Source organism: Metopolophium dirhodum, chromosome 7 (assembly GCF_019925205.1).
Source record: "Metopolophium dirhodum isolate CAU chromosome 7, ASM1992520v1, whole genome shotgun sequence".
Lineage (NCBI taxonomy): Eukaryota > Metazoa > Arthropoda > Insecta > Hemiptera > Aphididae > Metopolophium > Metopolophium dirhodum.
The window spans coordinates 1248773-1275905 of NC_083566.1; the positions used below are offsets into that span (position 1 = coordinate 1248773).

General features: G+C 28.3%; 6 protein-coding genes across 8 annotated transcripts; 3 read left to right on the forward strand and 3 right to left on the reverse strand.

Annotated features, from left to right (window-relative positions):
• Positions 1 to 86: 86 nt before the first annotated feature.
• On the reverse strand, positions 87 to 5944 carry LOC132949483 (transmembrane protein 234 homolog). Its single transcript, XM_061020398.1, has 5 exons — positions 5805 to 5944; positions 853 to 989; positions 672 to 738; positions 482 to 574; positions 87 to 170 (listed from the first exon to the last, which is right to left on the reverse strand). The coding sequence occupies exons 1-5, from the start codon at positions 5809 to 5811 to the stop codon at positions 103 to 105; spliced, it is 372 nt and encodes a 123-aa protein (XP_060876381.1). The 5' UTR covers positions 5812 to 5944; the 3' UTR covers positions 87 to 102.
• On the reverse strand, positions 4746 to 5811 carry LOC132949478 (NADH dehydrogenase [ubiquinone] 1 alpha subcomplex assembly factor 3). The gene has a single exon (XM_061020391.1). It carries the CDS (start codon positions 5725 to 5727, stop codon positions 4915 to 4917), a length of 813 nt encoding a protein of 270 aa, XP_060876374.1. The 5' UTR covers positions 5728 to 5811; the 3' UTR covers positions 4746 to 4914.
• Positions 5945 to 6048: 104 nt separating the features above from the next.
• Positions 6049 to 9283, forward strand: LOC132949476 (protein LTV1 homolog). Its single transcript, XM_061020389.1, has 10 exons — positions 6049 to 6363; positions 7270 to 7413; positions 7478 to 7612; positions 7709 to 7802; positions 7866 to 7980; positions 8043 to 8232; positions 8300 to 8425; positions 8488 to 8664; positions 8818 to 9030; positions 9105 to 9283. The coding sequence occupies exons 1-10, from the start codon at positions 6361 to 6363 to the stop codon at positions 9213 to 9215; spliced, it is 1308 nt and encodes a 435-aa protein (XP_060876372.1). The 5' UTR covers positions 6049 to 6360; the 3' UTR covers positions 9216 to 9283.
• Positions 9284 to 10715: 1432 nt separating this feature from the next.
• LOC132949475 (tRNA-dihydrouridine(47) synthase [NAD(P)(+)]-like) lies at positions 10716 to 13419 on the reverse strand. Of its 2 annotated transcripts, none has more exons than XM_061020387.1 (2): positions 13254 to 13419; positions 10716 to 12575 (listed from the first exon to the last, which is right to left on the reverse strand). In XM_061020387.1, exon 2 carries the CDS (start codon positions 12563 to 12565, stop codon positions 10826 to 10828), a length of 1740 nt encoding a protein of 579 aa, XP_060876370.1. In that variant the 5' UTR covers positions 12566 to 12575; positions 13254 to 13419; the 3' UTR covers positions 10716 to 10825. The 2 variants fall into 2 exon arrangements, with proteins under 2 accessions (XP_060876370.1, XP_060876371.1); XM_061020388.1 differs by having other exon boundaries at positions 13246 to 13419.
• Positions 13420 to 13559: 140 nt separating this feature from the next.
• On the forward strand, positions 13560 to 18625 carry LOC132949460 (protein lin-9 homolog). 2 transcript variants are annotated; one of them, XM_061020365.1, is made up of 2 exons: positions 13560 to 13711; positions 15271 to 18625. In XM_061020365.1, exon 2 carries the CDS (start codon positions 15406 to 15408, stop codon positions 17212 to 17214), a length of 1809 nt encoding a protein of 602 aa, XP_060876348.1. In that variant the 5' UTR covers positions 13560 to 13711; positions 15271 to 15405; the 3' UTR covers positions 17215 to 18625. The 2 variants fall into 2 exon arrangements, with proteins under 2 accessions (XP_060876348.1, XP_060876349.1); XM_061020366.1 differs by lacking the exon at positions 13560 to 13711 and adding an exon at positions 13724 to 13945.
• Positions 18626 to 19391: 766 nt separating this feature from the next.
• On the forward strand, positions 19392 to 27114 carry LOC132948867 (coiled-coil domain-containing protein 40-like). The gene is made up of 14 exons (XM_061019544.1): positions 19392 to 19668; positions 19969 to 20336; positions 20412 to 20631; positions 20715 to 20872; positions 21120 to 21364; positions 21631 to 21874; positions 21931 to 22113; positions 22172 to 22421; positions 22495 to 22665; positions 23553 to 23761; positions 24232 to 24447; positions 24858 to 25049; positions 25561 to 25719; positions 26511 to 27114. Exons 1-14 carry the CDS (start codon positions 19485 to 19487, stop codon positions 26748 to 26750), a joined length of 3039 nt encoding a protein of 1012 aa, XP_060875527.1. The 5' UTR covers positions 19392 to 19484; the 3' UTR covers positions 26751 to 27114.
• The last annotated feature ends 19 nt before the right edge of the window (positions 27115 to 27133 follow it).

The window sequence follows — 27133 nt, forward strand, 5'->3', positions numbered from 1 at the left end:
AACAATTGTGAACACAAAATGTAATGTACCCATGTGTACCATCCACCAAGTTTTCCTGTGTCAAAAATAATAAATAGAACACAATAAATAGTAAATGGTTGCTTATATTTTTTTATCTATAATTAAACAAAAAATACCAAATAGTAAAAATAGTATTCCAACGATTGTTCCTGAAAATAAAATGTTTATTACTATAGAGTACAAAAAATACAAGTTTTAAAAGTTTAACAGTTCATTACAGATATTTAATTAATATTTAAACAATATTCCTTTCAAATAAAAATTAATTTTTTTTTCAAAATACCCAAGTAATGTTAATGAAGTTTATGTATTCAGATACATTTTAAAAACTGTTTTAATAAAACATTATATAAAATACAAAACATAATTTATTTATTTAATGGTATCAGTATATGACATTAATATTATGTGATGCGCCTAAATTGAAAGATTTTAAAATTTAAATTGTTGATGAACTTACGCAATTTTGGCTTTTCTTCTCCAATCAATGTGCCTACAATTGATGTACACACAAATGAAACTCCGTTTGCAATAGGAACAGCCAACGATATGTCTAAAAGAAATTTATAATTATCTTACTTTTGAGGTGCATATAATACAAACTAAATAATGTAATAATATGACAATAAGTAAACTTCGTTTTCTTTTACCTGAATATTTTAGAGTGAAATAGAACAATAGAGACCCAGATTGGTTGATAAGAAATGGTATCAAATACTAAAATAGAACATTATTTAATTTAAACAATTTTACAGATTTGTATTATGCACTTAAATAAATGTTAAATCATAAGTGTATTATGTAAATGTGTAATACATATTGAGTACTCACATGCCAATTGGTTAAATGATCAATGACCTCTGAAATTATATTAGTCTTATTTCTTTTTACTTTATTAGTTGCAGCTTTCAGAAATGGATTTGTGCTGCCCCATAAAATGCCGACAGTAAATAGTTGAAATATTGAGTCTATAACAAATTTTATTTTAATATATATTATTGCTTTAGTGTGAAAAAATTTAGATTAGGAATACAATAAATAATACCAGAATAATAAAATTAGAGTAGGTACGTCAGGCCCTCGTACCACCTCAGTACCACAGGTTTCCACCCAATCTTAAATTTTTAACCTTAACGATTTATCATTGCATTATTTGCATTTGGTTTTAAGAAACGGTTCTACCTAGAATGTTTTTAAAATGTCAAATGTTCATAAAAAATCCGGAGAAGTCGCTCTACTGAGTGGCACTGAAGTCCATGTTTATGTATGGCAGCTATATGTATAAACATTTAGCTGGGGGGTGGGTTCATAGGAGAATACAATTATGAAAATTAATAGGAATAGGATCACAAATTATTAAGTAATATTGCCCATCGAGAGTAATAACAATACTAATATTGTATACATAATATTATAATATAATATAAAAGGTTGCATTTTGTTTATATTTTTGTATTTTGTACTATCGTTGCAGCCGTTGCAGGTAATTAATTATTATTTTAATAATAGTACATACGTATTGGTTGAAAAAAAGAAGAGAAATCTGATCAAAAATAAAACAAGTGGATGGCAAATTGTTTGTGAGACTGTGAGGGGGTGTCAAATTTTTTTAGTGGGTTTTGTGGGGTGCCACTTGCTCTGGGGTACTTCGGCGCCACTGGCTCTACTGCGTACCTGAATGAGTGTCAAGTTCATCAATTGAGTAAATTGTAATGGATGTTTTGTCAAATCTAAGTTCAAAGACACATCATTGAAGGTAATATACGAAAAACGATTCTGAGTGAAGACGATTTTTCAGACTATCTGACTATACATCGTTTTATAATAAATGTACATTGCTATAAGTAATTTATATTTTAATTAGTAATACACAAATATTGGTAAGTTGAACAAATTTTTGTCAAAAACAAACCGTATATAATATTACATGGGTACCTAATATTACTAGCTGTTAGTACATATTCATTTTTAAGTCAAAATACCGAAGGACGGTGTAAATACGTTTATGTGATAAATGGCTTAAAATTAATCTAAATACTTTGAAGATTTCATTGTGTTAGAAAATAATAATATATTGCGGTGATAAGTTTCAAGTCCATACGAAATATGAATATATTTTTTTATTCACAATAAATTACTGAAATCGTTTTATTTAAATTTTAAATAGGTATGAGGTGTCTATTTATGAATCTAGGAAAAAAAAAGCCCCGTATACCAACTAAATACATTATTCTTTTTTATTATAATTTACATACAAAAAACCAACTTTGTAATAATTTAATGTTGTAGATACCTAACCTAACCTACTCAGATACCAAGACTAGTTTCCAGATAGTCTACAATAAAATAATACACCTTCATAATTTTTAAGATAAAGTCAAATGTCAATTACTTTTATTACCCTACTATACGTTAATCTTTTATATTTCAAATGTCACTATACATATATATATATATGGTTATAGATTATTGAATATACCTATGTCCAAAAAAGGTTAGGTTACCTATATACAAATATTAAATTATAAAATGTACACTTTAATGAAAATGCGTTATGTGTCTAGTTAGTGCGGGGCTTTTTTTTTCCTATAGGTGGGGCTTTTTTACCGTGTTGATATCGGGGCTTTTTTTTCCGAATACCCTATTTATTATGTATCTTATCCGTTACCCCTTTTCTCTTATGTTATGATTTATGAATTTTCATCCTCATAGCTGATTCATACGATTCAGGATTCTTAACCATTATAGGTACCTTAGATCATCATATACAATGGATGGAGACAATTAATCTTTTTTCTATGGATGGAGCTATGTGTGTATTTTTCGTATACCGAGCTGTGTCCAACATAACCCCCCACTACCCATTTAATTTCAAAGTACAACGAGTTATTACGCATGCGTTTCGCCAACATTTACTATAAAATAACTAAAAAGTGGGGGGGGGGGGGTTATGTTGGTCACAGCAAATGATTAAAGTAGCTCAATCCATTGTATATTATGATCTAAGGTACCTACCATGATTTTAGAGAAGATACTATGTAGTTATGTAGATCTTCTCTACATCGTGGTATCACTGGTATCTACTAAAGTACGGCTCATGAAAAGTGAGCTTTCAAGGTCACGGGCTGAGTTTGATAATTGATCCTCTTGGGCGTTTTTAATAAGTGATTGTCAAACATAATGGCGCGATTTTTAAGACTGTAACCTAGCCGCACAACCAAACACCAAACTACTACAAATCTGAGAACCTCTAGTTTTGACAATATTTAAACTCAGTACGTCGACCTTGAACGCTCACTTTTCGTGAGCCGGACTATAGGTATTTAATTTCAAACAAAAGTCTAGAACATAATAACAATATAACATAATTTGAATTTGGCGCTAAATATGTCAGACCAATGACTAATGAGCGCGAAGGTCGTATTTCCCATAGACCTATTAACTGGTATTTCCCTATGCGTTTTATTTGAATGTGCCGCCGCACGATATTCAAACAGCATTCCATAGGCATAGACCTATTAAGTATAAACTGATGGACAATGCTTCCCAGTTCCCACACCTCCCTGCCTTTGGTTAATCCTGACGACATCATAACTGAGAGAGAAAAATGTTTTGGGCTTTATGTTTTAGCACACTGTAACGGCTCAAAAACTCTCTTTTCTCTCTCAACAATCCTGGTGATTTATTTCTCTATGCGCAAATGCGCTGTCCATAATTAGTTTATAGGTCTATGCGACTATGCCTTAAGATATATCTTAATTCGTGGCCTATGCCCATAGCTAGGCCACCGGATGCCAAAATGACAAGCTGGAGTGAGACGGTCGTGGAATAAGTACTTAATAAGTAATAACGAATAACGTGATATGCGAACGCTGGAATAACGTTACCTACTCAACTGATTTTCATTTCTTCGTACAATCTAGAAGTCAATTAGTTTTACCAAAGTTTTGGCACAACTCACAAAGAGACTCTTAAATTTGTACGCACCTGCCTACCATACAAGCAAAATGCAAATAGGGGGGGATTTGGGGGCCAAGACGTCTCCTTATTCAATATTTTAGTACTAAGGTTTCAACCTCCCTAAATCTCAATCGTTATCTGTGACTATGCTACCTAGTACCCATTTAAACATAATTTACCACCACTATACAAAAAAAAACATGTAAATACAAGAAGTCTCAAAGTCCAAAGCCAAACTCTACATATTATGAGTTATGAAATTTACGAATTAATAATTCTTGAGGAGGGGGGGGGTCGAGACCCAGGGGCCAGAACCCCTCTCCTCCGTAAATACGCCGCTGCTCTGATATAAATGACGACGCTGATATGAATCAGATATTAGAATATGGTTGAAATGTTTCTAAACACTTAACTTCCTGTCTGTCTACCAGTCAAACCACTCACCCTGTACTCTGTTTGCCGCGAGTTGGCCCAGTATTTTTTTTTTTTGAGCACGCGGTGTACGGTGAAAACTTTGAGACAATACGATTACAATTAATACATCAGTAGCTCTTTCCTGACTACGCTGATAACAAAGCTAGATAATTTCTATCAGCAATGATCTTCTTACTAGCGGCCTCAACAAATCTTCAAAATCACCTTGTCTTGGTGCCTCCACACTTGATGATCATTTTATTGTAAAGTGTTAATGATCTTACCACTCGAATGTATAAAAGTGTATACTAGTATGTATGTAGGAACTTATCTACAAAAAAAACAACGCATTGTTTCGAAGTTTGCCGATCTGTACAATTATAGTTGCAGAAGGGCAGACAAATAAAGTATGTATATTTTTACAACAACAATAACGTTAGAAATTACAGGTAAATGGGGCGATTAACAACTGTATAGACTACAACAAAGGCGGCATGGGTACAACGCGTTCGTTGCAGATCACCGGATCTTCTTCTCGGGGTTCTCGGCGGGCTTCCGGTCCCCGGCCAATTTCGCCCGCATCTCGTGGTCGGCCGCGTTCTGCGCGCCCACCACTTCACCGAACTCCCGGTAGTTGGCGTTGATCAGCTCGCTGCGCTCTTCCGCGTCCAACCACACGTCGGTGACCGGCATGCTCTCGCCGTACAGGTGAACGTGGCGCGCGTTGGCCGTGGTCGCGTCGTCGTCCAACGCCGGTATGAACCGCGGTGGTATGAACAGGCCGGCCGCGTGCCGGCCCTCGCTGATGATGAAGTTGTACGTGGCCAGCGCCGCGTCCACCGGCAGCACCTCGACGGTGCACCCGTACTGCTGGGCCGCGGCCAACACCACCTTATCCAACTGTCGCCGGTTCAGCTGCAGCTGGCGGTGATTATCGTCGCGGCGACTCCGCTGCGGCCCGTCGCCCAGGCCCAGCACGATGACGGCGGGCGAGGGTTCCAGGTGGAACAGCATCGACAGCGAGTCGACGCCCACGTCCCGGTCGTCGTTCACGCGCCAGGCCATTATCGAGTTGGCGAAGCACACGACCGGCCCGAGCACCACGAACCCGTTGTTCAACCGGAAGCCGTACTGGCTATAAGCGGAAATCATGATGCCGTCCCGGATGTTGTTGTTATTCAACATGGACACGTACGTCTTGCCGTCGTTCTCGTACGCGCCGACGGACCTTCGAGGCTGCTGTTGCGGCGGCGACGGCGGCGGAGCGAGACCGGGGCCGAAGATCCGCGAACGGGACAGCAGCAGCTTCCGGGCGACGTTTCCCAACGACATGGCAGTCGATCGACCGCGAAACGACAGGAGAGGGGAAATAAAAGACGCTAAAAATTATAGAAAAGCAATGATCGTACCTTCCATCGCTCGGTAGGTAACGATTATTCACGGTCCCGTTGGGATGGTGGTTTCAGTGTCGATGGCCGCTCCGTAGAACCTCTTCGTGTATCTGAGGCGAAGACCGTCTCTGCGATCTCTGGTAGTCTGGTACTCAGTTCTTACTCGGTGCCTCTTAAGACTCAAAAAAATAATTTGGGTTTTTCGAATTTGAAATTGAGATTTTCTCCTTATCGGTAACCACTCACCGATAAATAGTACTTATCGGCCGTTATCGCCACACTACTGATACCAACTAGTGTGACCGGATGGGATTGGTCATTGGTGCCCACGAGTCCTTATCATTTGTTGAGCATGTGCTTATCACTGCAAAAAAAAACAAATTTCCTTATTTTGATTTATCAATCGTCAATAGACTACAAATTACTTGTCTACATCGTGGCTCGTGAGTTTATAATTTACACTGATTTAATAATTTGTGAATACCGAATTGTAAACCCACGGCACAAACAAACCACTACACCAGACATTTTAGCATCCTAAATCCTCTGCGAAAGTGGTAACTCAAAAATCAAAATGGTAAGTTGATTTTTATTTCGATTATTAATACCTAACTATTACACGTTTATTTTTACTAAACATTAGTTAACTCAGAATTGAATTATGATAATCAAAATAGGTACCTAGACAATTGTAGAAAAATATACTTATTATCATTTATTAATATTAAAACATAGTGTAAGAACTAGACTCACTAGAGTATTATTATTAATGTACAGTATTAATGTACAATTAAATTAACAAAATTGTTAATTTTGATTTTGACATAAATAATTATTCAAGTTAAAAATATTAATAATGGACTCATAGGCAGGTGGCATAATTTAAATCTCTTTTATTAAATGTAGCATAGTGTAAGCGTGTTTCACTTAATATATTTGAAAAATGAAGGTTAATCAATAAATAATTATGTATAGCAATATATTTTCCCAAGGAAATTTGCATTAACTATTTGTAAGAACAAAATATTCATCAACCTCCTATTTTAATATTTCACGGGGTGTCGGTGTAGGTACCTATAATAATAATAATAATAATAATTTATTTACAGAAATAAATTCCAATTACAAAAAAATATTGTAGTGACAGTTTGTGTTAAGTGTACATAATATGGGTTACAACTTAAAAGTAATGTGAATAATACAAATAATATATAATATATAGTATATTATTTTTATATTTTAAATTGTATTTGTTATATATATTTAAATGTATATGTTAAATATTGTTGAGGTTGAATGTAAACTTATAATTATAAATAATTAGATAAATTAAGACTTTTATTTAGTAAAATATTTTAAATTCCAGACAAAATCAAAATAATTTCAATTTTCGATTATAAATAATTTATTTTGAGTTGATAATGTTTAAGAATAAAAATAAAAAGTATTTATTAGTTACATTTTACTATTTAAATTTTAATAGCCAAAAAACAAAAGGAGATTTATTGAAAAGAAAAATTCTGTAACATTCCACGTGGTACACAGAAGTCAGCATGATCCACTTGTTACTGATGAAACAGCACCACAAAATGTTTTAGTAGCTCAACAGCCCACTCAATCAAAAGGAGTAAGCTTCTTTATAAATACTTGGATTTTTTCAGCTTTATAAATTATAATGCTTTATTTTTTAGAAAAAAAGCAAAGATGAAGAAGCTAAATACGGGATATATTTTGATGATGACTATGATTATTTACAACATCTAAAAGAATGCCGATCCAATGATTTTATATTGTTGCCTGCTCCTGCCAACCATAATAATGAAAAGGTACCTTACCTATAAACAATTTTTCTTAATACTTTATTTTTATATTGAAAAACAAAATATATGAATTTGAATTTTTTTTTTATTTGTACAATAAAGAAAGAAAAACCTAAAGTTATGTTACCCTCTTCAGTATTTGAGTCTGAAGTCGAAGAAAAAGTGGGCTTGTTAAATAAAGCTGCTCCTCAATCTGGTAACATTCAATAAACCAGTAGAATATTAATACATTAATAATATAATAAATTAAATTGTGTAGGTTTGCGTTTGGATTTGGACCCAGATATTGTCGCTGCAATGGACGATGATTTTAATTTTGAAGATCCAGATAATGAATTGGAAGATGATTTTGTGATTAAAGCAAATCAACCTGGGTAAGTTATCTTATTGGTATTTTTAGATTTAACACATAAATTCCATGATTATTGGGCTTTAGATTAGATGATGATATGAACGAATTAGAAGACATAAATGAAGAAAGTGATCATTATGATAGTGAGGCATACGATGATGTTGGTAGCTTAAACAATGAAGATACAAAATCACGTTTTACAGATTACTCAATGTCCAGTTCTATTATAAGGCGAAATGATAATTTAAAATTAATTGATGATCAATTTGAACAAGTATTGAAAGTTTTACTTTTTAATAAGACATTAACTAAAACAGAAAATTAATGTGTTTTATCATTAGATGTTTGCTGGTTATGATGATGTAGATATTGGAGCATTAGAAACTGAAGAAATTGAAGGTACGTTGACAATGGAATCTGATTTGTTGAAAAAAGCTACTGAAGAATTTGAATTAAATATGAAAAGGGTAAAATAATATGACATTTTTGGTAAAAAGAAATTTTAGTTTTAAATTCATGTATATTTTAGGATGAAATACCTACTGATAGAACAGCTGCATTGATTTTTGACAGCGATTCTGATCAAGAAGAACCTACCTATAAACTACCGGTTGAAAATCAAGATGTAAAAAAATGGGATTGTGAAAGCATAATTTCTACATATTCTAATATTTACAATCGCCCTGCTCTTATCAAAGACCCACAAGTGTGTTAAATGCTTAAAACATATTTATTATTCAATATTACATTTTGTTAGAAGTATTGAAACTTATTGTTTTTATTACTTCAACAGTTAAATAGTTAATGATGTACAAAATAAATATATATTTATAATTCAATTTTAATAAATATAATTTAGATTCAGAAAATAAGAATAAATCCTAGAACTGGTGTTCCAATATTACAACAAAGGCTTACAGCTCATGCATTGAAATCCTTGGACAATAAAGATACACTAAAATCTGATTCTAGATCAGTAATATCAGCTTTGTCTGTGTTATCAATAAGGCCAAAAGACGAAACACCCGAAGAAAAACTGAAGAGGAAAAAAGCACTCAAAGAATTTAGACAGGTGTGATTCTTTACTAAGTTTAAAAATAATATGTGTTTAAAGAAATATATACTATTCTTGTTACTTTTTTATAGGAAAGAAGAGTAGAAAGGAAGGCAAATACTTTGGCATTTAAAGAACAGAAGAAAAAGATGGAAAAAGAATTAATCAACAAAAATGTTAACAAAACTGTACGTGTTGTATAAAAATAATATTCTGAGAAGTATCTTATCTGTTAATGTATATATAAAATAAAAAAAATGTAAATCCTTTACTAGTGGTTTATTACTTTATTGAAAAATACCTCAATAGTTGAATACTGCACAGTGATAAGGTGTAAAACATTTTTACATTTTAAATAAAAGTACAATTTTGACTTTGAAAAAATATTTGAATTCTTTATTCTTTTTCTAGGGAATGGATTTTCGATTTTTATTTTTTTAACACTTAAAAGTAAAGGTGAATTTTGAAAATAAAAACAAAATTAATTTGGAACTATACTAGTTAAACAATACAATTCAAAAATCCTTCTCCCACATAACCTAGAAAAGGGAATAAGGAATTCAAAAATGTTTTCCAAATTAGAATAGAGCTTTTGTTACTGGGTGAATTTCCAAGAATCTCGGTGGTAGATGGTAGTTTATCTTTAATCACATAAAGCATTTAGGGAACTCACACACAGTCATATTATAACACAATAGGTATAGAAAATTGCCTAAATGCATCCCCTTAAAAATGGTTTGCATTCAACAGCCTTGACACTTCTATAGAAATTATTACATAATTTGTGGTCTAAACTATTATTTTTTTTAATTAAGAGCAAATACTCATTGTAAATTTGTAGGTTAGACACAAACTCTATACTATATTTTGTCAATTAACTTCCAAACGACTACAAAAAGTGACAACTAAATGTCTAAATCATTCAAAAATAGTATTGAATATTTGAGTATTCTAAATATTCAATCATGACGAAAAGTCGAAAATGTCTAACACTGATAAAAGCATGAATGCATGATAAATTAAATAGTTGTATCAGGCACATGATAATAAAGTTAAAAAAAAAGTGTATTTTAAATAAAATTATTAAAAATATTATTTTAAAATCTCTGGATGCACTATGACTAGATAAAAGTTATAAAATTGATTGGCCATTGGGTAAAATTATGGCATTCCTTTCTTCTAATATTTATTCTATGCAAGGTGAATAGATTAATCCTTGATTATCAAGGTTGTATCTGGGGGGGGGGGGGGATCCAAACCACTGCCACCCCCAGAAATTCCTTCAACATGTCTTATTTTTAACCAAATATCAAAACCTAAATTCGATAAAATTACTAGGAACCACTCGCAGAAAAAATTTCTGGATATGACCATGCCTTGAATCTATGATTTTCTTAACACAGATATTTAAATTATAATAATAATATATATAATACATTTGTAAAATATAAATATCTTTGTTACTTGCATAATTATTGTATCATTCAGGAAATATAAATAATTTAATGTTTCCCCTTCATGACATTGGGTACATAGCATAGGCAGAAATCCATTACAATTTCGGAGGGGGAGGCTAAGCCCCCTCCCATTTCCTTCAATGGTATATAGACACATGGTAAACAATATATTGTCTTTCTTGAAATGTTTTAAATTTTTAAAAATATATTTAATACATTATGGTATACATATTCAATTATAAATAATTGAGTAGACTGTCACAAAACCTGGACATATATTGATAATATATATATTATATTATATAATAAAACTTAAAAGTTATTTAAGTAAACATAAACATAACATAAAACATTAACTATTTCCAAGAATTAGCCTTGTGTTTAGGTAGAAATTGAAATCCATTAGGTACTGGTCCCAGTAACATTTTACTTATCTCTATCCAATCAGCACAATTTCCACTAGCCATTAATGTCTCTAAATCGTCCCTTCCTTTGTAATTTGGTGGTCTTTCATTTACTTTTTGAGGTACACGTTCTAAAATTCCTACAGGAATGTATCGATAACAAAATGACAGCCATTCCAATAAAAACTTTCTTGTTGTTTCCACACCTCGAGTATCACTACCCCAATGTTCAAGACCATATTTTACATATTTTTTTAAAATTTCTAATCGTTCATTACTGCTTATATCCCAATGACGATTTTCTTTAAGCTCTTTAAATATCCAAGGCTTTATCAAAGCTCCCCTGCCAATCATAGCACCTGTTATATCTGGAAATTGCAGTTTTGAATCTATATAATCTTCATAAGACATTATATCTCCACTGCTAAATACTTGTACTGGACTTGCTAATTTTGCACATTCATTAACATAATTCCAATCAGCCATTTTTGTGTATCTTTGATCTCTTGATCTTCCATGAACTGTTATAAGGGATACTCCACTATCTTTGAACATAGGTATTAAATCGTGTGCAACATTTTGATCTTTATTAACACCTGAGCGAGTTTTTACTGTAAGAGGTACATCAAGTACAGTTCTCATACTTTTCAAACAGACTTCTAATTTTTTACTCCTAAGTAATAAACCACTACCAGCTCCTTGTTTATAAATTTGATCTAACGGACATCCTAAATTCAAGTCTAAGAAATCCATATCTACATTTTCTTGTAGGACTTGTGCACTTTTAGCCAACATATATGGATTATTACCACATACTTGAATACCAAATAAATCTTCTGTTTCATGTCTTTTAGTCAATGCCCATTCTTGGTTATGTCCTTGTAACAAACTTGATGATAGAACCATTTCACTGCAGGTTATATCAGCACCAAACTCTTTACAAATTCTACGAAAAGGTAAATTACCAACTGTGGTTAAAGGGGCCAAGTATAGTTTATTTTTCCAATTAATTTTTTTAGGACTTTCTTCAATTAAAGGCCCCAAGTCTTTATCAATATCAATTTTTTTAACAGCTTCTTCACTTTTTGTGAAATCGTATAATTTTTTTCGTAATTTTGACATATTTTCTTTACTTAAGGTTCTACAATTAGTTTCACTTTTAATCCACATTTCATATTTAGTTTGGTCAATAATATTTTTGCCACTTTCAATATGGCTACTTCCATATCTACAGGTCAGTCCTCTAGGACAACGACCCTTAATAGAATATACATAACATGTTTTGTCAATATCATCAGGTTTTTTATCTAAGTACTCAGTGACATTGTGTAAGAATTTACATTTATCATATAAACAAGAATCTTTTTCTGAACCATCAACAAGATTTGAGCATAAATGTTCTTGTGGAATCTGATAGTAAGTAGAATTTCTAGATTTATTTTGACCTTTTAATACACTTTTAGAACACTTCTGCTTTTTAGAAGGTGGTTCATCTTCATTTAGTTGGTTTTTATCTGATTCTGAAATACAATTTATTGCCAATTTAGGCACATGTCTTTCAATGATATATTCTTTTTTTATACATGCGATTCCCTTATTTTCTTCTTCTTTTACAATTGATGTAACAATGGTATCAACTGTAGTATTTGCTTCTTTATTCAAACTCAATAAGTCTTCATTGGTAGATGACATTTTAAAATACCTAAAAAAATAAACACAAATGTAGAATTATTAAAAATTTGAATTGTTATCCAGGTTTATAATTTTGGTAGAAAAATTCTACCTAGTTAACAAAGAATTATTAAAATTATTATATGTATATAAATAATACAATGTAATTTATTTTTATTTTTAAATGAAATATACAATCTGGTACCCTGGGGGCACAATAAGAATATGGACTAAAATATTACACTAACATGAATGGGATTGATGAAAGAAGCCACCCAGTAGTGACACTTCCTATGAATTTATTTTTAAATTATTATTTAAAATATTATATTTTTATTATAATTTAGAAACTAATTTACACATTATTAATTGGTAGTTGAGTATTAAATGATAACATTAAAGTCATTACTTTAAAACTTAAATTACTGATACTCATCATGTATCATACAATTCATCATAGTTTATACATTTACGTTTGTTTTATAAAATATGTAAATTAGTAATGATAGTTGATTATTCAAACAAATATTTGTAGCAACTACATTTAAGAGAAAAATAAATGACCCCACGTTTATAGGTAGGTATATTGTAAGATTATTAACTGAAAATAATCATACATTCTTATTTCTTAGCATTTTATTAAAATGTATACATAATTGTAGTAAAATTTAAAATACAAAAAAGTTCGCAATGAAACTTACTAAGTTACCTGTTAAATTTGTCAGATGGGTAAATTACACTATAATATTACAACGATTCAAATTTCAAATGGTTGTAGAACAATGTAGCTTTTGAAGTTCAATTTTCTGAAGACTGAGGTCTGAGGGACGAGTCTGAAAATTAAACTTGAGTTTTTGAACGTAACCAACAAATAAAAAAATTTAATTGATAAATTATCAATGATAATGTATTGATTTTTGTTTTTTAAACTGTTTGTTTGATAACGATTTGTTTTTAATGCATCACTGTATAGTGTTCGTGAAATGTTATTGGTGCACCTGGCGATAATGTGGAATTTAAACTGGGAAATGTTTTCCTCCGCGATTTTTACGAATTATATAAATTTACGAATCATTTCTTTTTCGATTCTGCATTATTATTTCCAATACGTACATCCATCGCTTGCTATTTATTTCATCATCGTACAACATTAACCATGGAAATAACGTAAGTACATTTAAAGTACACATGTAATTGACGTTTCGGAACGTTAGAGAATTCATTCAAACGACAATTGATACAGTTGTTTGCGCCATTTCCTTTCAAATACTAATTCGTTCAAATATATTGATGAATACTGAACTCAAAATGTTTCTCTGGTTCATCCTTTATGCCAATTCTAATAACCGATAACGAGTTGTATGATATCAGTTGAACAAAACTTGTACTGTTTAAACTTAGGTAAGTTTTTCTGGTTCATACTTTTTCATAATAACTTTCATTATAAACTTAAATTTACGAGATATTGGTACACGGTACTGTATAGTTTTGCTTGTATTGTGAAACTGAAAATTAAATTTCATGAACTTTGATAAATTACAATTGTGCACGTACAATTTGACCTGATTATAGTACTAATGCCGTAAATAAACTTTTAAGATGTGGCAAAGTTCTGAATATTATATTGGTATTTCACACCTTATGTTATGAACTATACGAATAATTTCAATTTACTTATGAAGTTTAATATAGTATCCATTAGAGTACTTAGATTTTTCAGAAAAATTTCTTAAAATTTATAATTTACCTTTATAGGCATTTAATATATATTCAAACCAATTATATTAACTACTTTGATAATAACATCTAATGTTAAAGTGCATTGTATTCTAAACTTGGTATGATAAATAATTATTAATTGGATAATGTAACTTCTAAATAATTTTGTAACCTATTCTTTATGATTGAAATTCAATCACTTCGCGGTTTTTATTATGTACCTATTCGTTTTACATGCAAATTAATTTCATGTGGTTAATTTTTAAAAATTTAGTTATAGTTTTTTTATTTAATTCTATTATCCGACTCTTTATTATTTGAATACCTAATGCAAGTTTTGTTATAACAAAATTAGAAATTATTGGTTAAAATGTTCATACATTTATAGCCTTTGCCCTAGATAAATTCTGTTCAGATATGAAAATGTACATACTTAAGTAAATTTATATAACTCATTAATCTCCAAAATATTAGATATTAGTTTTGAGAAATCTAATATATTTGAAAATATAAAATAGTGAAAAACTGGCTAGAATATAACTTTAATAATTTAATGTATTATCTACTTGTATTATACATTTATAATTTGTATTTTATTCAAATATTTGTTTTTTATAAAACAATATCTACTACTCATAATTAGTTTCTCAATTTTTTTGATTAAATCTGTATGATTTATATTTATTAACAATGAAAAACTTGTATTCACAGGTGTTATAAGTTATAGTTACCTGATCAAATATTTTTGTCTGTCTTATAATTACTTAATTAGCAAAAAAAAATAATTAACTAATTGAAAATTGTAATAAACTTAGAAGCAATGATCATAACATTCAAACATTCATTAATTTCTATAAAATGTATGAAATGCACTGCCAATATAAGTAGAACATTACCTTTGGTAAAATATACATCGCATGACTCTATGGCTGCTTTAATATTATTTATATGGTTGTCTTATTAACTTATTTCTCAAATATTTAATAGAATTAATTTTTTTTTTTCAGGTTATGGGAAAACTGCAATTTGTTAAACTGTCGATACGTATTCATTTGAAAAATTTTCCTTGATACATAACTTTAATAAGCACAGAATTTATATTAAGTTTAGCTATTTGTTAATAGTTATTAAATAAATCAAAAATGGATTCAGATAGTAGTGATATGGAAATGGAAGACGAGTGTCGCCAAACAAAATTATGTCCAGCTGTCTTAGGTTTGCAGCCAGTAAATAAAAGAAATACTCCTAAAGTTATAGAATCGTCAAATGCAGGAAAAGATAAATTAAACAGAAGGGGTATGCCTGCTCGTATAAGGAAAAAAAATAAATTATTTTTTGATGAAGAAGTATTCAACACTTCTAAAAATCCATCCGTGAAACAGGAACGCATGATGTATGTGAATTCTCCTAAAAAACAAACACCTAAAAAAATTGTTGAATCTAAATTAGAACCAAAAACACCAAAAACACCTAAACAAGAAAAAATAATCAATCAAAAAATACAAACTCCAAAAGTTGCTGTCAAAACAACACCTACAATCAAACTTAAGACTCCCAATGTGAAAACTCCTATTAAAAGTGCTTCTAAAAAATCTACTGAAAATGGTGTAGCTAAACCAAAAACTATAAAACTTGAAACTCCTAAAAATATAGTGTCGACATCCAAACCAAAATCTGATTCTTTGGAACGTAAACGTTGTCAAAATGTTGGATTAAGACTTAGGAAAATTTTTCAATTACCAAAAGCTAAAAACTGGATATATTATGAGTGGTTTTATAGCAATATAGATAAACCTCTTTTATATGAATCTGATTTTATGATGTGTGTACAAGACTTCTTTCCCTCATTTAAAATTAAAACGATGACAAGAACTGAATGGTGTATGTTACGGCGGATGATGGGTAAACCTCGAAGATGTTCTCAAAATTTCTTTGACGAAGAAATTAGAGAGTTGGATAGAAGAAGAAGAAAAATAAGATTGTTACAACAAAGAAAAGCTAGAGATGAATTGTTATTTAAAGATATACCAGATGAAATACCTTTACAACTTACTGTTGGTACTAAAGTAACTGCAATGTTAAGGAATAACACTGAAGATGGGCTATTTAATGGAACTATTGAAGCTTTAGATGTTTCTAACAATACTTATAGAATACATTTTGATAAGCCTGGCTTAGGTACACACTCAGTTCTTGATTATGAAGTATGCTCCAATCAACCTCCAGAAACTATTTCTAAAAATGTGTTGTTACAAATGTGTCGACCACGTGTACCTTACCATAATCGTTCAATATCACCTGAAACTAAAGTAGATTTACTTAAAACCGATCAGAATACAATTGCACAATATTCAATGAAACTTTTAGAGTCTACTGTGAAATTCAGAAAAATTTTGACGGCTAAAAAGCAATATGTACAAACATTACGTAACATGAATTCTGAAGCTGAAAGAATGGTTTTATACAATGAAGATATAACACCAGAATTTCAGAGTCGGTATGCTAAAATTGTTTTGGATTTGGATAATTTAAATCTACATTTAACATCAGTAATGTGTGTGCTTAGTGAAGAAATTAAAGTATTAGCACCTGAAGAAGCTGAAACATGGCCATTGATCACGGATTATTTGCAAAATCAGTCATTTGATGAAGCTGAACAGATGATTGAGCATAACAAAGAAGTAACTGATTCCCGTTTTATGTCCGATGACCAGCCCATGTTAGCGTTAATTAAAGATTTATTAGCTTTAATGCTTCAGGTGAAGACATTGACTGAAAATGAACCTACTGCATATGAATTGGATGCTTTAAAAAGAACAATGGTTGAAATAAAACTTAAACTTAGTCAATCTAATCAAAAATCTTTTGAAAATTGTGTGGAAATTCATATGCAGCAAATTCAATCTAGTTTAGATACTTTTCATACTTTATCCTCATCTAATAGAAAATAACATGAAATGTTTGGAACATTTGTGAAACTATATTCAACAAATATATTTTAAAAGGTAAATACCTAATAATGTTATGAATACAAAGGAGATTGATTATTTATATATATATATAATAAATATATATATATTTATTTATAGATTTAAATGAAAGTAATAACACTTAAACGGATAATTGATTAATGCCATTTTTAAAGTACCTATATTTTAATTAACGTAATCTTCCATAACCAATTATTTAAAATTATTTATACGTAAATAAAATAATGAATATACTAATATCAATGAGGACTTATTTTATCTAAATTGGAAATCAAATTTTATTTAAAGATAATACAATTAAAATGTTCATTATTATACATTCAGAATATTCTTTATAATACAACAAATTTGTGTGATGTAGAATATAAGTTTAATTTAAGTAAATTAGGTTTATAATGTTTTTGATAATTGCTTAATGATTTTTAAAAATGCTGGTATACTGTTCAATAATTTATAACTAAAATATCTAATAATTAGAAAATAAATTTGTTTCAAATTGTTGATCTCCTTTTAATTAATAACATTATTTTGAATGCAAAATTAATATGTTTTATACAATTTAATTATGTATATTTTTTTTTCTGTTATTAAATTAATTTGGTGTAAAATGTATTATTTTTATTTATCTTCATAACAATTTATTTTATTTTAAACCAATCAGCGTCTACTTAAATTTCATTGTATTTGTAAGGTATGCAATCGGAAAGATATTTGTCTATACAATTTAAATTTAATTTTACAATTTAAATTATGAGTTATTTTTTTTCACATAATGGTACATAAAAATACCATCATTATAAATTATAGTTTATGGTTAATTTGAGTTATCTAATTATAGAGTAGGTATCACTGTATCGTGAGATAATTATTTTTAGTTTTTAATTGTAAATGTATTGAAATATATGTGAAAGTTTTAGAAACTGGTAGAATTATATTGTGTTATATTTGTTAATTTTATTAGTGAATATTAATATTATTTTACTTTTAAAATCCGGAACATGTAGATATAATTTAATACAATTCTTAAAGAACTGAAAAATAATTTAATGATGTACTTGCAAACATTGTACGCATTTTAAAATATTTTAATAAACAAATTATTAATATATATTTTTATTCAAATAAATAATTTAAATTTATTATTTATGAAAGTCATTATTTTTAATGTTCTGATTCTAACAAAATTACTAATTTACAAAATCTGATTTTACTGTATATTTTCCTAGAATTAAAAATGTGTGTTAGGTAAGAGAATAATTGTGTAAGCATTTGTGTACATTTATGTATTTTAATTATAATTTTTATAAATTGGAATATTGTTTATACAACCTGTATTATATAATTTTATTATTGATTGAAATGTTTAAGAAATACAAATATATAATTTTAAACTAGCAAAATATTATCCTTTTGATTGGGTAAAATTTTAGCTCAATATATACCACAAATGTGGCATTATGAATATATGATAAACAAAATTATGCATATTATAATTATAAACATATTGTGTGAATAAAAATTATATATAATATTATACATAAATATTTGATGCTTTCATATTTTATCATTCTTCTTTTTTGTCATCTATAACCATTTACAATATTGCCTGTTGCATTTTAAATTTAAATCTGTTATCTGGTGTTGATGGTATAGTAAATAGTGATACAATCTGCAAAATAATGTCTGCACATAAAGGAATTGAAATTACAACAACCATCTCAATATCTCATACAGAGCTTATAAGATATAATATAGTAATAGATATGTATTACTATGTTAGGCATTACATTTTCCCTACAAAATGTATGTAATCATTCTTATAGAGGCTTTAATATATAATTTATTTATTTAAAAATAACATAAAGTTTATGTATGTTTATTGTGTATTAAAAGTGAAAAGGGGTAGAGTTTATCTCACTATTTTTTATTTATTTACTTTAATAAGTTTATTAATAATTATTATACAAGTAACAAGTCTTTATTAATAGGTGGTAAATTGTATTTTGTATTAGGTACTTATTTTAATTTTATTATTTTACACCTCTTGAAAAATGATGAATAGATTTGTTATTTGTAAAGCTAACCATTGCCATAGTAACCAAATAACCAATGTGCATGTAGGTAGGTACCACAAAATTATGTAATATTATCAAGATTGTAAGTGTTTGTAGGTATGGTGTGTAGTGTGTATGGTCTTATAATCTCTTTATTTAATTAACCCAAAGTGTGAAATGTCCGACTCCGAAATAGATAATTTTGAGATGGATAATTATAAACTAAGAGACAAACAAAAAACATTGGAAATTGATAAAAGTGTTGAAAATATTCAAAGAGATGACATGTGCACTGGAAATCATGTTGAACTTACATCAAATATGCATGAACTGCAGGATAATAATAAAAGTGATCTTATGGGTAAGTAAAAGTTGTAAGACAATCAATATTACAAATATTATAGTGACATCTCTGAAGCTCAGCCAGTATAATGGTTTTTTATTCACCCATTGTCACCCCATTATCACTTCAAATATATTACTGTATTGTATTCATACATAATATTATACGAGGTAAAAATAAATATCTGAACTCAGATTCTTTCAAACTAATAGATAACCAGATTATTTCTATTGAAATGAACAAAATCTATTGATTAAAAAAACTTACCTAATGGTTTTAAGTGTTTAGCCAACTTTAAAAGGTTTAATACTGTTTCAGCAAAAGAACAACTTGAAAATGTATTAAATCAGCAAGCTAATGTAATGGATCCAACTTCACATACAGAACTACTACATTTTGAAGATATGTCATCTGAATCAGAAAATCTAGTTGATAATTATTATTCGCCTGGCCTAGAGACTGAATCAGAAATATGCAAAAACAGTTCAGATGGTATATCATTAGGGTTTGAAAGCATAAATAGTGAGATGACATATGTAACACCTAAATGCATGAATAAAGAAATGTATAATAGCCAACTGATCATACTAGAACCAAATAATCCTGTTATGGTAAGATTTCAGAAGACACTGAAATTACATTTATTAAAACAAAGAGAAAACATCAAAAAAGAATTACAAACACTTGTAAGTATATTTATTTTTTATTCAATTAAGGCTATTTTGTTGGGAATTAAATCAAAACATATTTTTTTTTTTTAGGATGGCTCAATTAGATCCAAACAAAATAAAAAATCTTTATTTATAAATGAAATAAATAATGTAGCTAGTCAAGTTGAAACTCAGCATAGGTTATTAAATGAATTCCATAGAATGAAACTGGAATTAGAAACAACAAAAGTACGTGTGGAGGAATGTATTAACCAAGGAAAACAACACTATACCGAATTTCATACAAAAACTATAATTGAATCAAAAAAATGTACAGTATTTTTTTTTTTATTAGAAACTTATTTATCATTGTGCATCCAAATAACTAAAAAGTAATAATTCATAACTTTTTAGCTTCAGCTTTAAAAAGACAACTAGATTGTAGTCAAGGACTTTTAAAAGAACTATTAAAGTATGAAAAAGAACAAGAAATCACATTTAATGTTTGTAATCAAAAAAAATCTGAAGCTAAGCAATACAAAAAAAAATTGTTAAATGATCAACAGAAACAGGTATTTTTTACATTATCTGTAACATGATTTGGAATTGTTTTATTTATACAATCGACTCTAGATAAATTCACGTTCACATTAACATTTAGTGAAATTTGAACATTCAAGAATTTGGAGTTCACAAAATATAAATGACAATTTGAAATGGAATTTTGGTTGTTAAGAATTTCAAATTATTGAAAGTTTATTCTACGTATATTCTAGGTTTATTCCTGTTTAAAAAAAAAACTAAATGTGTTATGTCTAGGATTTGTTATTATTGTCTTTAACCCAAGAAATTCTTCGATTGGAAGATCGCATGAAACAATTAGGTGAACAGGCAGAGACTAAGTATAATGAAAGAGAATTTTTGAGACAAAAAGTTATGGACAATTCAACAGATCTTGATGCTATTAATGAAGATAATGCTAAGATTACATTATTATGGAATGATGTTTTAATTAGTATTCAACAACGTGATAAATGTTTTCTAAGGACAAAAAATGATTTTCAGTAATTATTACATACAATTATTATAAAACTTATTTATTGATTTGAATAATATAAAAATGTCAATATTTGTGGTTTAAACAATATATATATATTAATTGTAAATCAGTTAAAAGTTTCAGTATTTACAGCTAAAATTAAGCAATTTTTTTTGTTTGTTATAATCGAAATATTTAATACAAACCACGGTAGATTATAATCTACTGTGATATTAAATGGACGATCCAAAAGATGATCCTGTATTAAATATATTTTATATGCATTTTCAGAGAAGCAAAAAATAAATATCATACATTATTAATGGAAGCAAACAGTTACAAACGTAGTGCCCAAGATGAATTTCATAAAAATAAAGATCTATTCAATTATTTGAACAAATTGAAACGAGAACAAAATAATGTGCAAAATAATTTTAAAACGTGTTTAGATAAATTCAACTGCTTGAAAGAAGAATATTCTAAGCTTATCCAAATAACAGAATTTCAACACCAAAACTTAGATCAAGTTACATTGGTATGTTCTGTAACTAAATATATAAATATAAATTAAAAATTTAATTTTAATTACAGGATCAAAACTCTATAACAAATGAAACAAATAATTTATTACATTTGTTAAACAAAGTATCAAATCAAAAATTAAAATATGAAGAAGATATTTTGGATGAAATAAAAAAACAGTTATTTTCGAATAATTATTGTGTTCAGATAAATAACAAAATATCAGAAATTAAAGTTCAAAATAAAGAACACGTATGATGTATTAATTTTTTTTATAAAAATAAAATAATTTATTTAATATTGAATTTAGGAATTATTATTAGCTGGAGTTGAGAACAATTTATCTAAGGCTTTATTAAAACTAGAACAATGTCGTACAACAAGTTTTAATTTAGAACAAGATATAGTAGAAAACACTAAATATCTGAATGATCAAGGATTTGCATTATCTGCATTAGATTCTGAATTGAAGAAATTGTATACTGAGATACAAACTAAAACAAAACACATTGATTTAGAAAATAAACAATTGGAAATAGTGAAAAAATTACATGATGCAAGTCAAAAAATTTTAATTAATATTTAATCACATGATATTTATCTTATATTTGATTTTAATTCAATTTTAGGAAGGTTATATCTTGACTCCTCAAATGCAAATCGATCAAGTTAAAAATAAAATTGATGAAGTAGTAAAAGAAACTAATTCCATGAAACAATCTTGGATTCAAAAACAAAATAAAAACATACAATTATTAGCTCAACTTAATAATCAGTTTAATGAACTTGTAAAAGTACGCAAATGTAAGTATATCTAAAGAATTATAAATTATAATATACTTTATACAAAATACTATAACGTTATGATGATTGTATATAATATTGATCAAATGTATTACCTACCTACTCAAAATTCTTATTTTGTCAGTTTTAATTTTATATTTTTAATAATCCATGGTTCAACTAATTAAGCAATTATTTAATATTTACTAATCTCTATTTCCAATGATAATAGTATAATATTATATGTGGCAAGACATATATAATATAATATTTTATATTAATTTAAGCGTTAGAATAATCTATGTATGCATTTAACATTTAGATAATAATAGAGAGCCTTTATATATAAATCTATATTACATATATTATCTAGACCAGCGTTTCTCAAACTGTGCATCGTCAGACAATTTTTGGTGGGTCGTGAAAATTTTTTTGAATTATATAGATTCCAAGAAATTTATGTTAAATTAATATTAAATATACTTATTAAATATATTATTATGTTATTAAATATACTTATATTATTATAATAATATGGTACCAAAAATTATGCGGGTAAAATAAATAATAATTTGTTGTATATTTATTTATTACGACGGGTATTAATACGCCTCATTATCAAAAGTACATTATTTTGTAAAAATATATTGATTATAAACATATAAAATAATAAATACCTAATGAAAGTAATAAACAAATTTGGTTTTTTATAACTACATTTTGAAAAGTTAAACCACGTGGGTCGTGAAAGATTTTTCCGGGGAAATTTGGGTCGCGGTACAAAAAAGATTGAGAACCACTGATCTAGGCTCTCTAGGTAATAATATATTTAGGAAATCATTAATATAAATTATGACATACAAATAAAAACTTATTTAATCTTTATTTAACTTCAAAATATATTTCAGATGATTTAGTAATGGATACAAAAAATAAAAAACTAGAAAAAGAAATTGTGTCTTTATCCAAAGAAGTTTGCCAGTATAAACAAATACTTACAAACATGAGAAATACAATTTTGAAACTTAATGAACATTTTAGCCAAAATAAAGGGAAAAGTAGTATGCTTTTGAATGAAAATGAATGGATACAGTGTTCTTATTTAGCCGAATTAAAGGTTAATGTTAACATTAGAATAAAGTAATATTTAACCTAATTTATTATAAACCCATGCAAATATACAATTAATCAATTTACTTATAAAATGTTAATAGAATGAAACTCCCATTTAAGTATTTTACGAAATACTTTTAAGAACTGTAATATCCAAAAGAACCTATGTCATTTTATTTAACATAATAATTTCTTTATAGGTAGGTACCTAATACAATTTATGATTTTTTAATACCATAATACTGTTATATGTAAGTTTCACTGTAGTTTAAAACTTTAAACATTTAAATATAACGAACAAAACATTTATATGACTATATAAGTAATATATGTATACTATATATACTATAGGTATCTATAATTTATAGTTAGGTATACTTGTCTAGTTTATTTGTATGTGGTTACTTAGCTTAATAAGTTAAATTTGTTATTAAAAAATGTTTACCTACCATAGTACCATGTAATCTTTTTTAGGAAAATGAGAAACTGTGTTTAGAATACATGGATCAATTAAAGTTATTAAAAAATGAATTGAATGAATTAAAAAATGTATATATGGAAAAACAACGTGAAAGTAAATCATGGGATACCAAACTTCTATTGCTTGTTGAAATGAAAAAAGAAATTAAGAACAAAGAAGGTGATTTAGGTGATATTGATATTATGAAAAATGAAATTCATAGAATGCAGGTAAAAATAATTATTGATTGATAGTTTTTAATATACAGTATACTCTTGATTTTCTGCGGGCGGATTATCCGTCTTGTGCATTATTTGTGGTCTTCTGCAGAACGAACCATGTACATGAGAACAATTAATGCAATGCAACAACCCAAAGAAATAAAAATAAAAGGGGTAGTTCTCATTTAATTTTCCTTAAATACTAAATATTATATAACATCACAAGATTTACATAGTTATATTTTTTTAAATAATTTAATTATTGGTTTTTAGTTTCAATTTGAATTTAGAGGATTATCTGTGGAATTCACTTATCCTAGGATGCTAACTGCCTAGCCATCCTATTACTCTGATAATTGAAAGTACACTGTACCAATTTATATGTATCATACATATTTGTTTTACTTTTTTTTTAATAGATAAGAGAGTGTCAATTGAAAAAAATATTGGAAAAAATAATGTTAGATTTAGAAGTATGCATATCAAGACGTGAGACAATTTACAATAAAGTTGCAGCCAAGGATATTCGTTTAAAGGGGAAAAATGAAGCTAAACAAAAATTTTTGAAGAAGCTTGATTATCTGCGAATAAATATCAAAAAAATTAAAACTGTAACTATACTATTGTATTATTATTTAACTTTAATTATTAAAAGTTAGTAAGGGTAACCTATATCTATATATTGAATATTATGACCTAAAATGTGTTATAGGACTGTATCAAATTATAATAAATCATAAATGTATTATACATTTTTTTTAATTTAATTGAACTCTTGGCATTAATGGATTATTATACCTACCTACCAAATGTTTTAATGTTTATTTTTTAAATTAGTGACTTGTCAAAAATACTGTTAACGACTGAACTCTAAATTTATTTTTTAAAGCATTATATATTTAATATTTATACTGTATATTTGTGAGTTTGTCATAGTTTATTTTTAGACAAAATTATAAAAAAAATAGTTACCTTCTTGATAAACTATGAGTTATGACAATCATATTTTATTAACCTATTAAATACCTATACCAATTTTTAAAAATAAATTATATCATAAAATATAATATATAAATATAATCTCAGTAACAATTAACCACTAACATGTTTTACTGTTTTCAGGAATGCAAAAAGTTAGATCCAATTATAAGTGGTTTAGAAAATGATAAAATTAAATTGGAGAATAAACTTGCATACTTAAAAAATAGTATGATCAATATTGAAAAGAGTATTAATGATATCTTAAGAAATATTGAAGATATTGGAGCTACAAAAATTAAGGTTTGTATTTTTCTTAAAATTTGTAATTAATTTTATTACATTATGTCATTAAGCTTAGTTACCTATCTAGATATTTGTTATCCATACGATATTTGTGCAGTGTACATAGTTTAGTCATTTTGAATATTACTAACCTACCTACCAAATCAGTGAAGGAACTATGCAGTGATGTCAAATCTATTATTCATGAGAGGGTGACTGCCCCTCCTGAAAAAAAACAGTAGGGTGATTGTAAGGGCAAAAACTTCATTAATGAAAAACATAAGTACATATTCATATAAGTATTATGTGGTACTGGAGACTTACCTCATATGGTGCAATTGCACTAAATACTAATACAAATTTGGTAGTTGGTGAATGCTTTACCCTGTTTTGTTTCTATTAAAATATTCTTCTGTGCCATATCAATTATGATTTAATTTGTGAAACATGATTGAGAGTACGCAACGGCTGCTGCCACTAGTACTCGGATGGGTGACCACCCGGGTTTGTAGTACGCAAAAACCTTGCCACACATACACGTGTTCCTAACCGACCATACCAACCGCCTCAACCCTACAACACCCATTGGCCTATGTTGCCGCAGGATAAATAATTAAAAAAAAATATAGTTAGCCCTCAGTAGTCTACAGGTTACTATGATTGCACTTAAATGTTTCCTGGCTACCGTTACCATATCCCTGTGCTATTATTGTACTATTTTTTTTATTAATATTTATTTATTAATAGAGTGTATTGTAATTTGTAATTGTGTTCTCATACCAACTACTAATGGTACTTCTTTTTTCTAGAACATTCATATTTTAAGCTACAAACAAAACTATGCCAAATTCTTGGATACAGTTAAAAAAGGACACTACCGTTTGCTGATAAAAAGTGAATTAAAAATGAATGATGAATTTTCTGACGAGTGGAAGAAAAATTCTGACTTAATAAGTGTCGTAGATGCTTTGAAAAACGATTTTCCATTCTTGGATTTTCAAATTACACGTTTGTTATGTATTTTGAAGTCTATTGACAATAAGTCATAGTAAATAGTATATACTATAGTTAATAAAAAAAAAAAAACCTACTTAACTAACAAGTAACAACTGTAAACTGTAATTATAAATTTAAACGGATATAAATTTATTTTGAGACAGTATTTTGACAAATCACAAATCGATGTCCTACCCTCAATAATATTATTCTCTATATTTTTTTAAGTGGTTGATTTTATTTAAAGATTATGTTACGTGTAGGTCTGAGTTAATCAACAATATTCATCCATGAGTGATGTCCTAATAGCATAGCCATTTATTATTTAACTTGTATTGAGATTTGAGTTACATTTCACAGTTTACACATTCTTTGTTAATTGTGCACTTTGGTATTGTACTTATTCTAAATTGTATATGTTTCGATCAATATATAT

Coding starts and splice junctions, on each gene's coding strand:
- LOC132949478 (XM_061020391.1), bottom strand. CDS start 5,727: ATGTCGTTGGGAAACGTCGCCCGGAAGCTGCTGCTGTCCCGTTCGCGG.
- LOC132949483 (XM_061020398.1), bottom strand. Junction 575..671: donor TTTCACTCTAAAATATTCAG/GTAAAAGAAAAC, acceptor AATTTCTTTTAG/ACATATCGTTGGCTGTTCCT. Junction 171..481: donor AGAAGAAAAGCCAAAATTGC/GTAAGTTCATCA, acceptor TTTTATTTTCAG/GAACAATCGTTGGAATACTA.
- LOC132949476 (XM_061020389.1), top strand. Junction 7,981..8,042: donor ATTAAAGCAAATCAACCTGG/GTAAGTTATCTT, acceptor ATTGGGCTTTAG/ATTAGATGATGATATGAACG. Junction 9,031..9,104: donor CACTCAAAGAATTTAGACAG/GTGTGATTCTTT, acceptor ACTTTTTTATAG/GAAAGAAGAGTAGAAAGGAA.
- LOC132949475 (XM_061020387.1), bottom strand. CDS start 12,565: ATGTCATCTACCAATGAAGACTTATTGAGTTTGAATAAAGAAGCAAAT.
- LOC132949460 (XM_061020365.1), top strand. CDS start 15,406: ATGGATTCAGATAGTAGTGATATGGAAATGGAAGACGAGTGTCGCCAA.
- LOC132948867 (XM_061019544.1), top strand. CDS start 19,485: ATGTCCGACTCCGAAATAGATAATTTTGAGATGGATAATTATAAACTA. Junction 20,873..21,119: donor TAAATGATCAACAGAAACAG/GTATTTTTTACA, acceptor TGTTATGTCTAG/GATTTGTTATTATTGTCTTT. Junction 25,720..26,510: donor TTGGAGCTACAAAAATTAAG/GTTTGTATTTTT, acceptor TCTTTTTTCTAG/AACATTCATATTTTAAGCTA.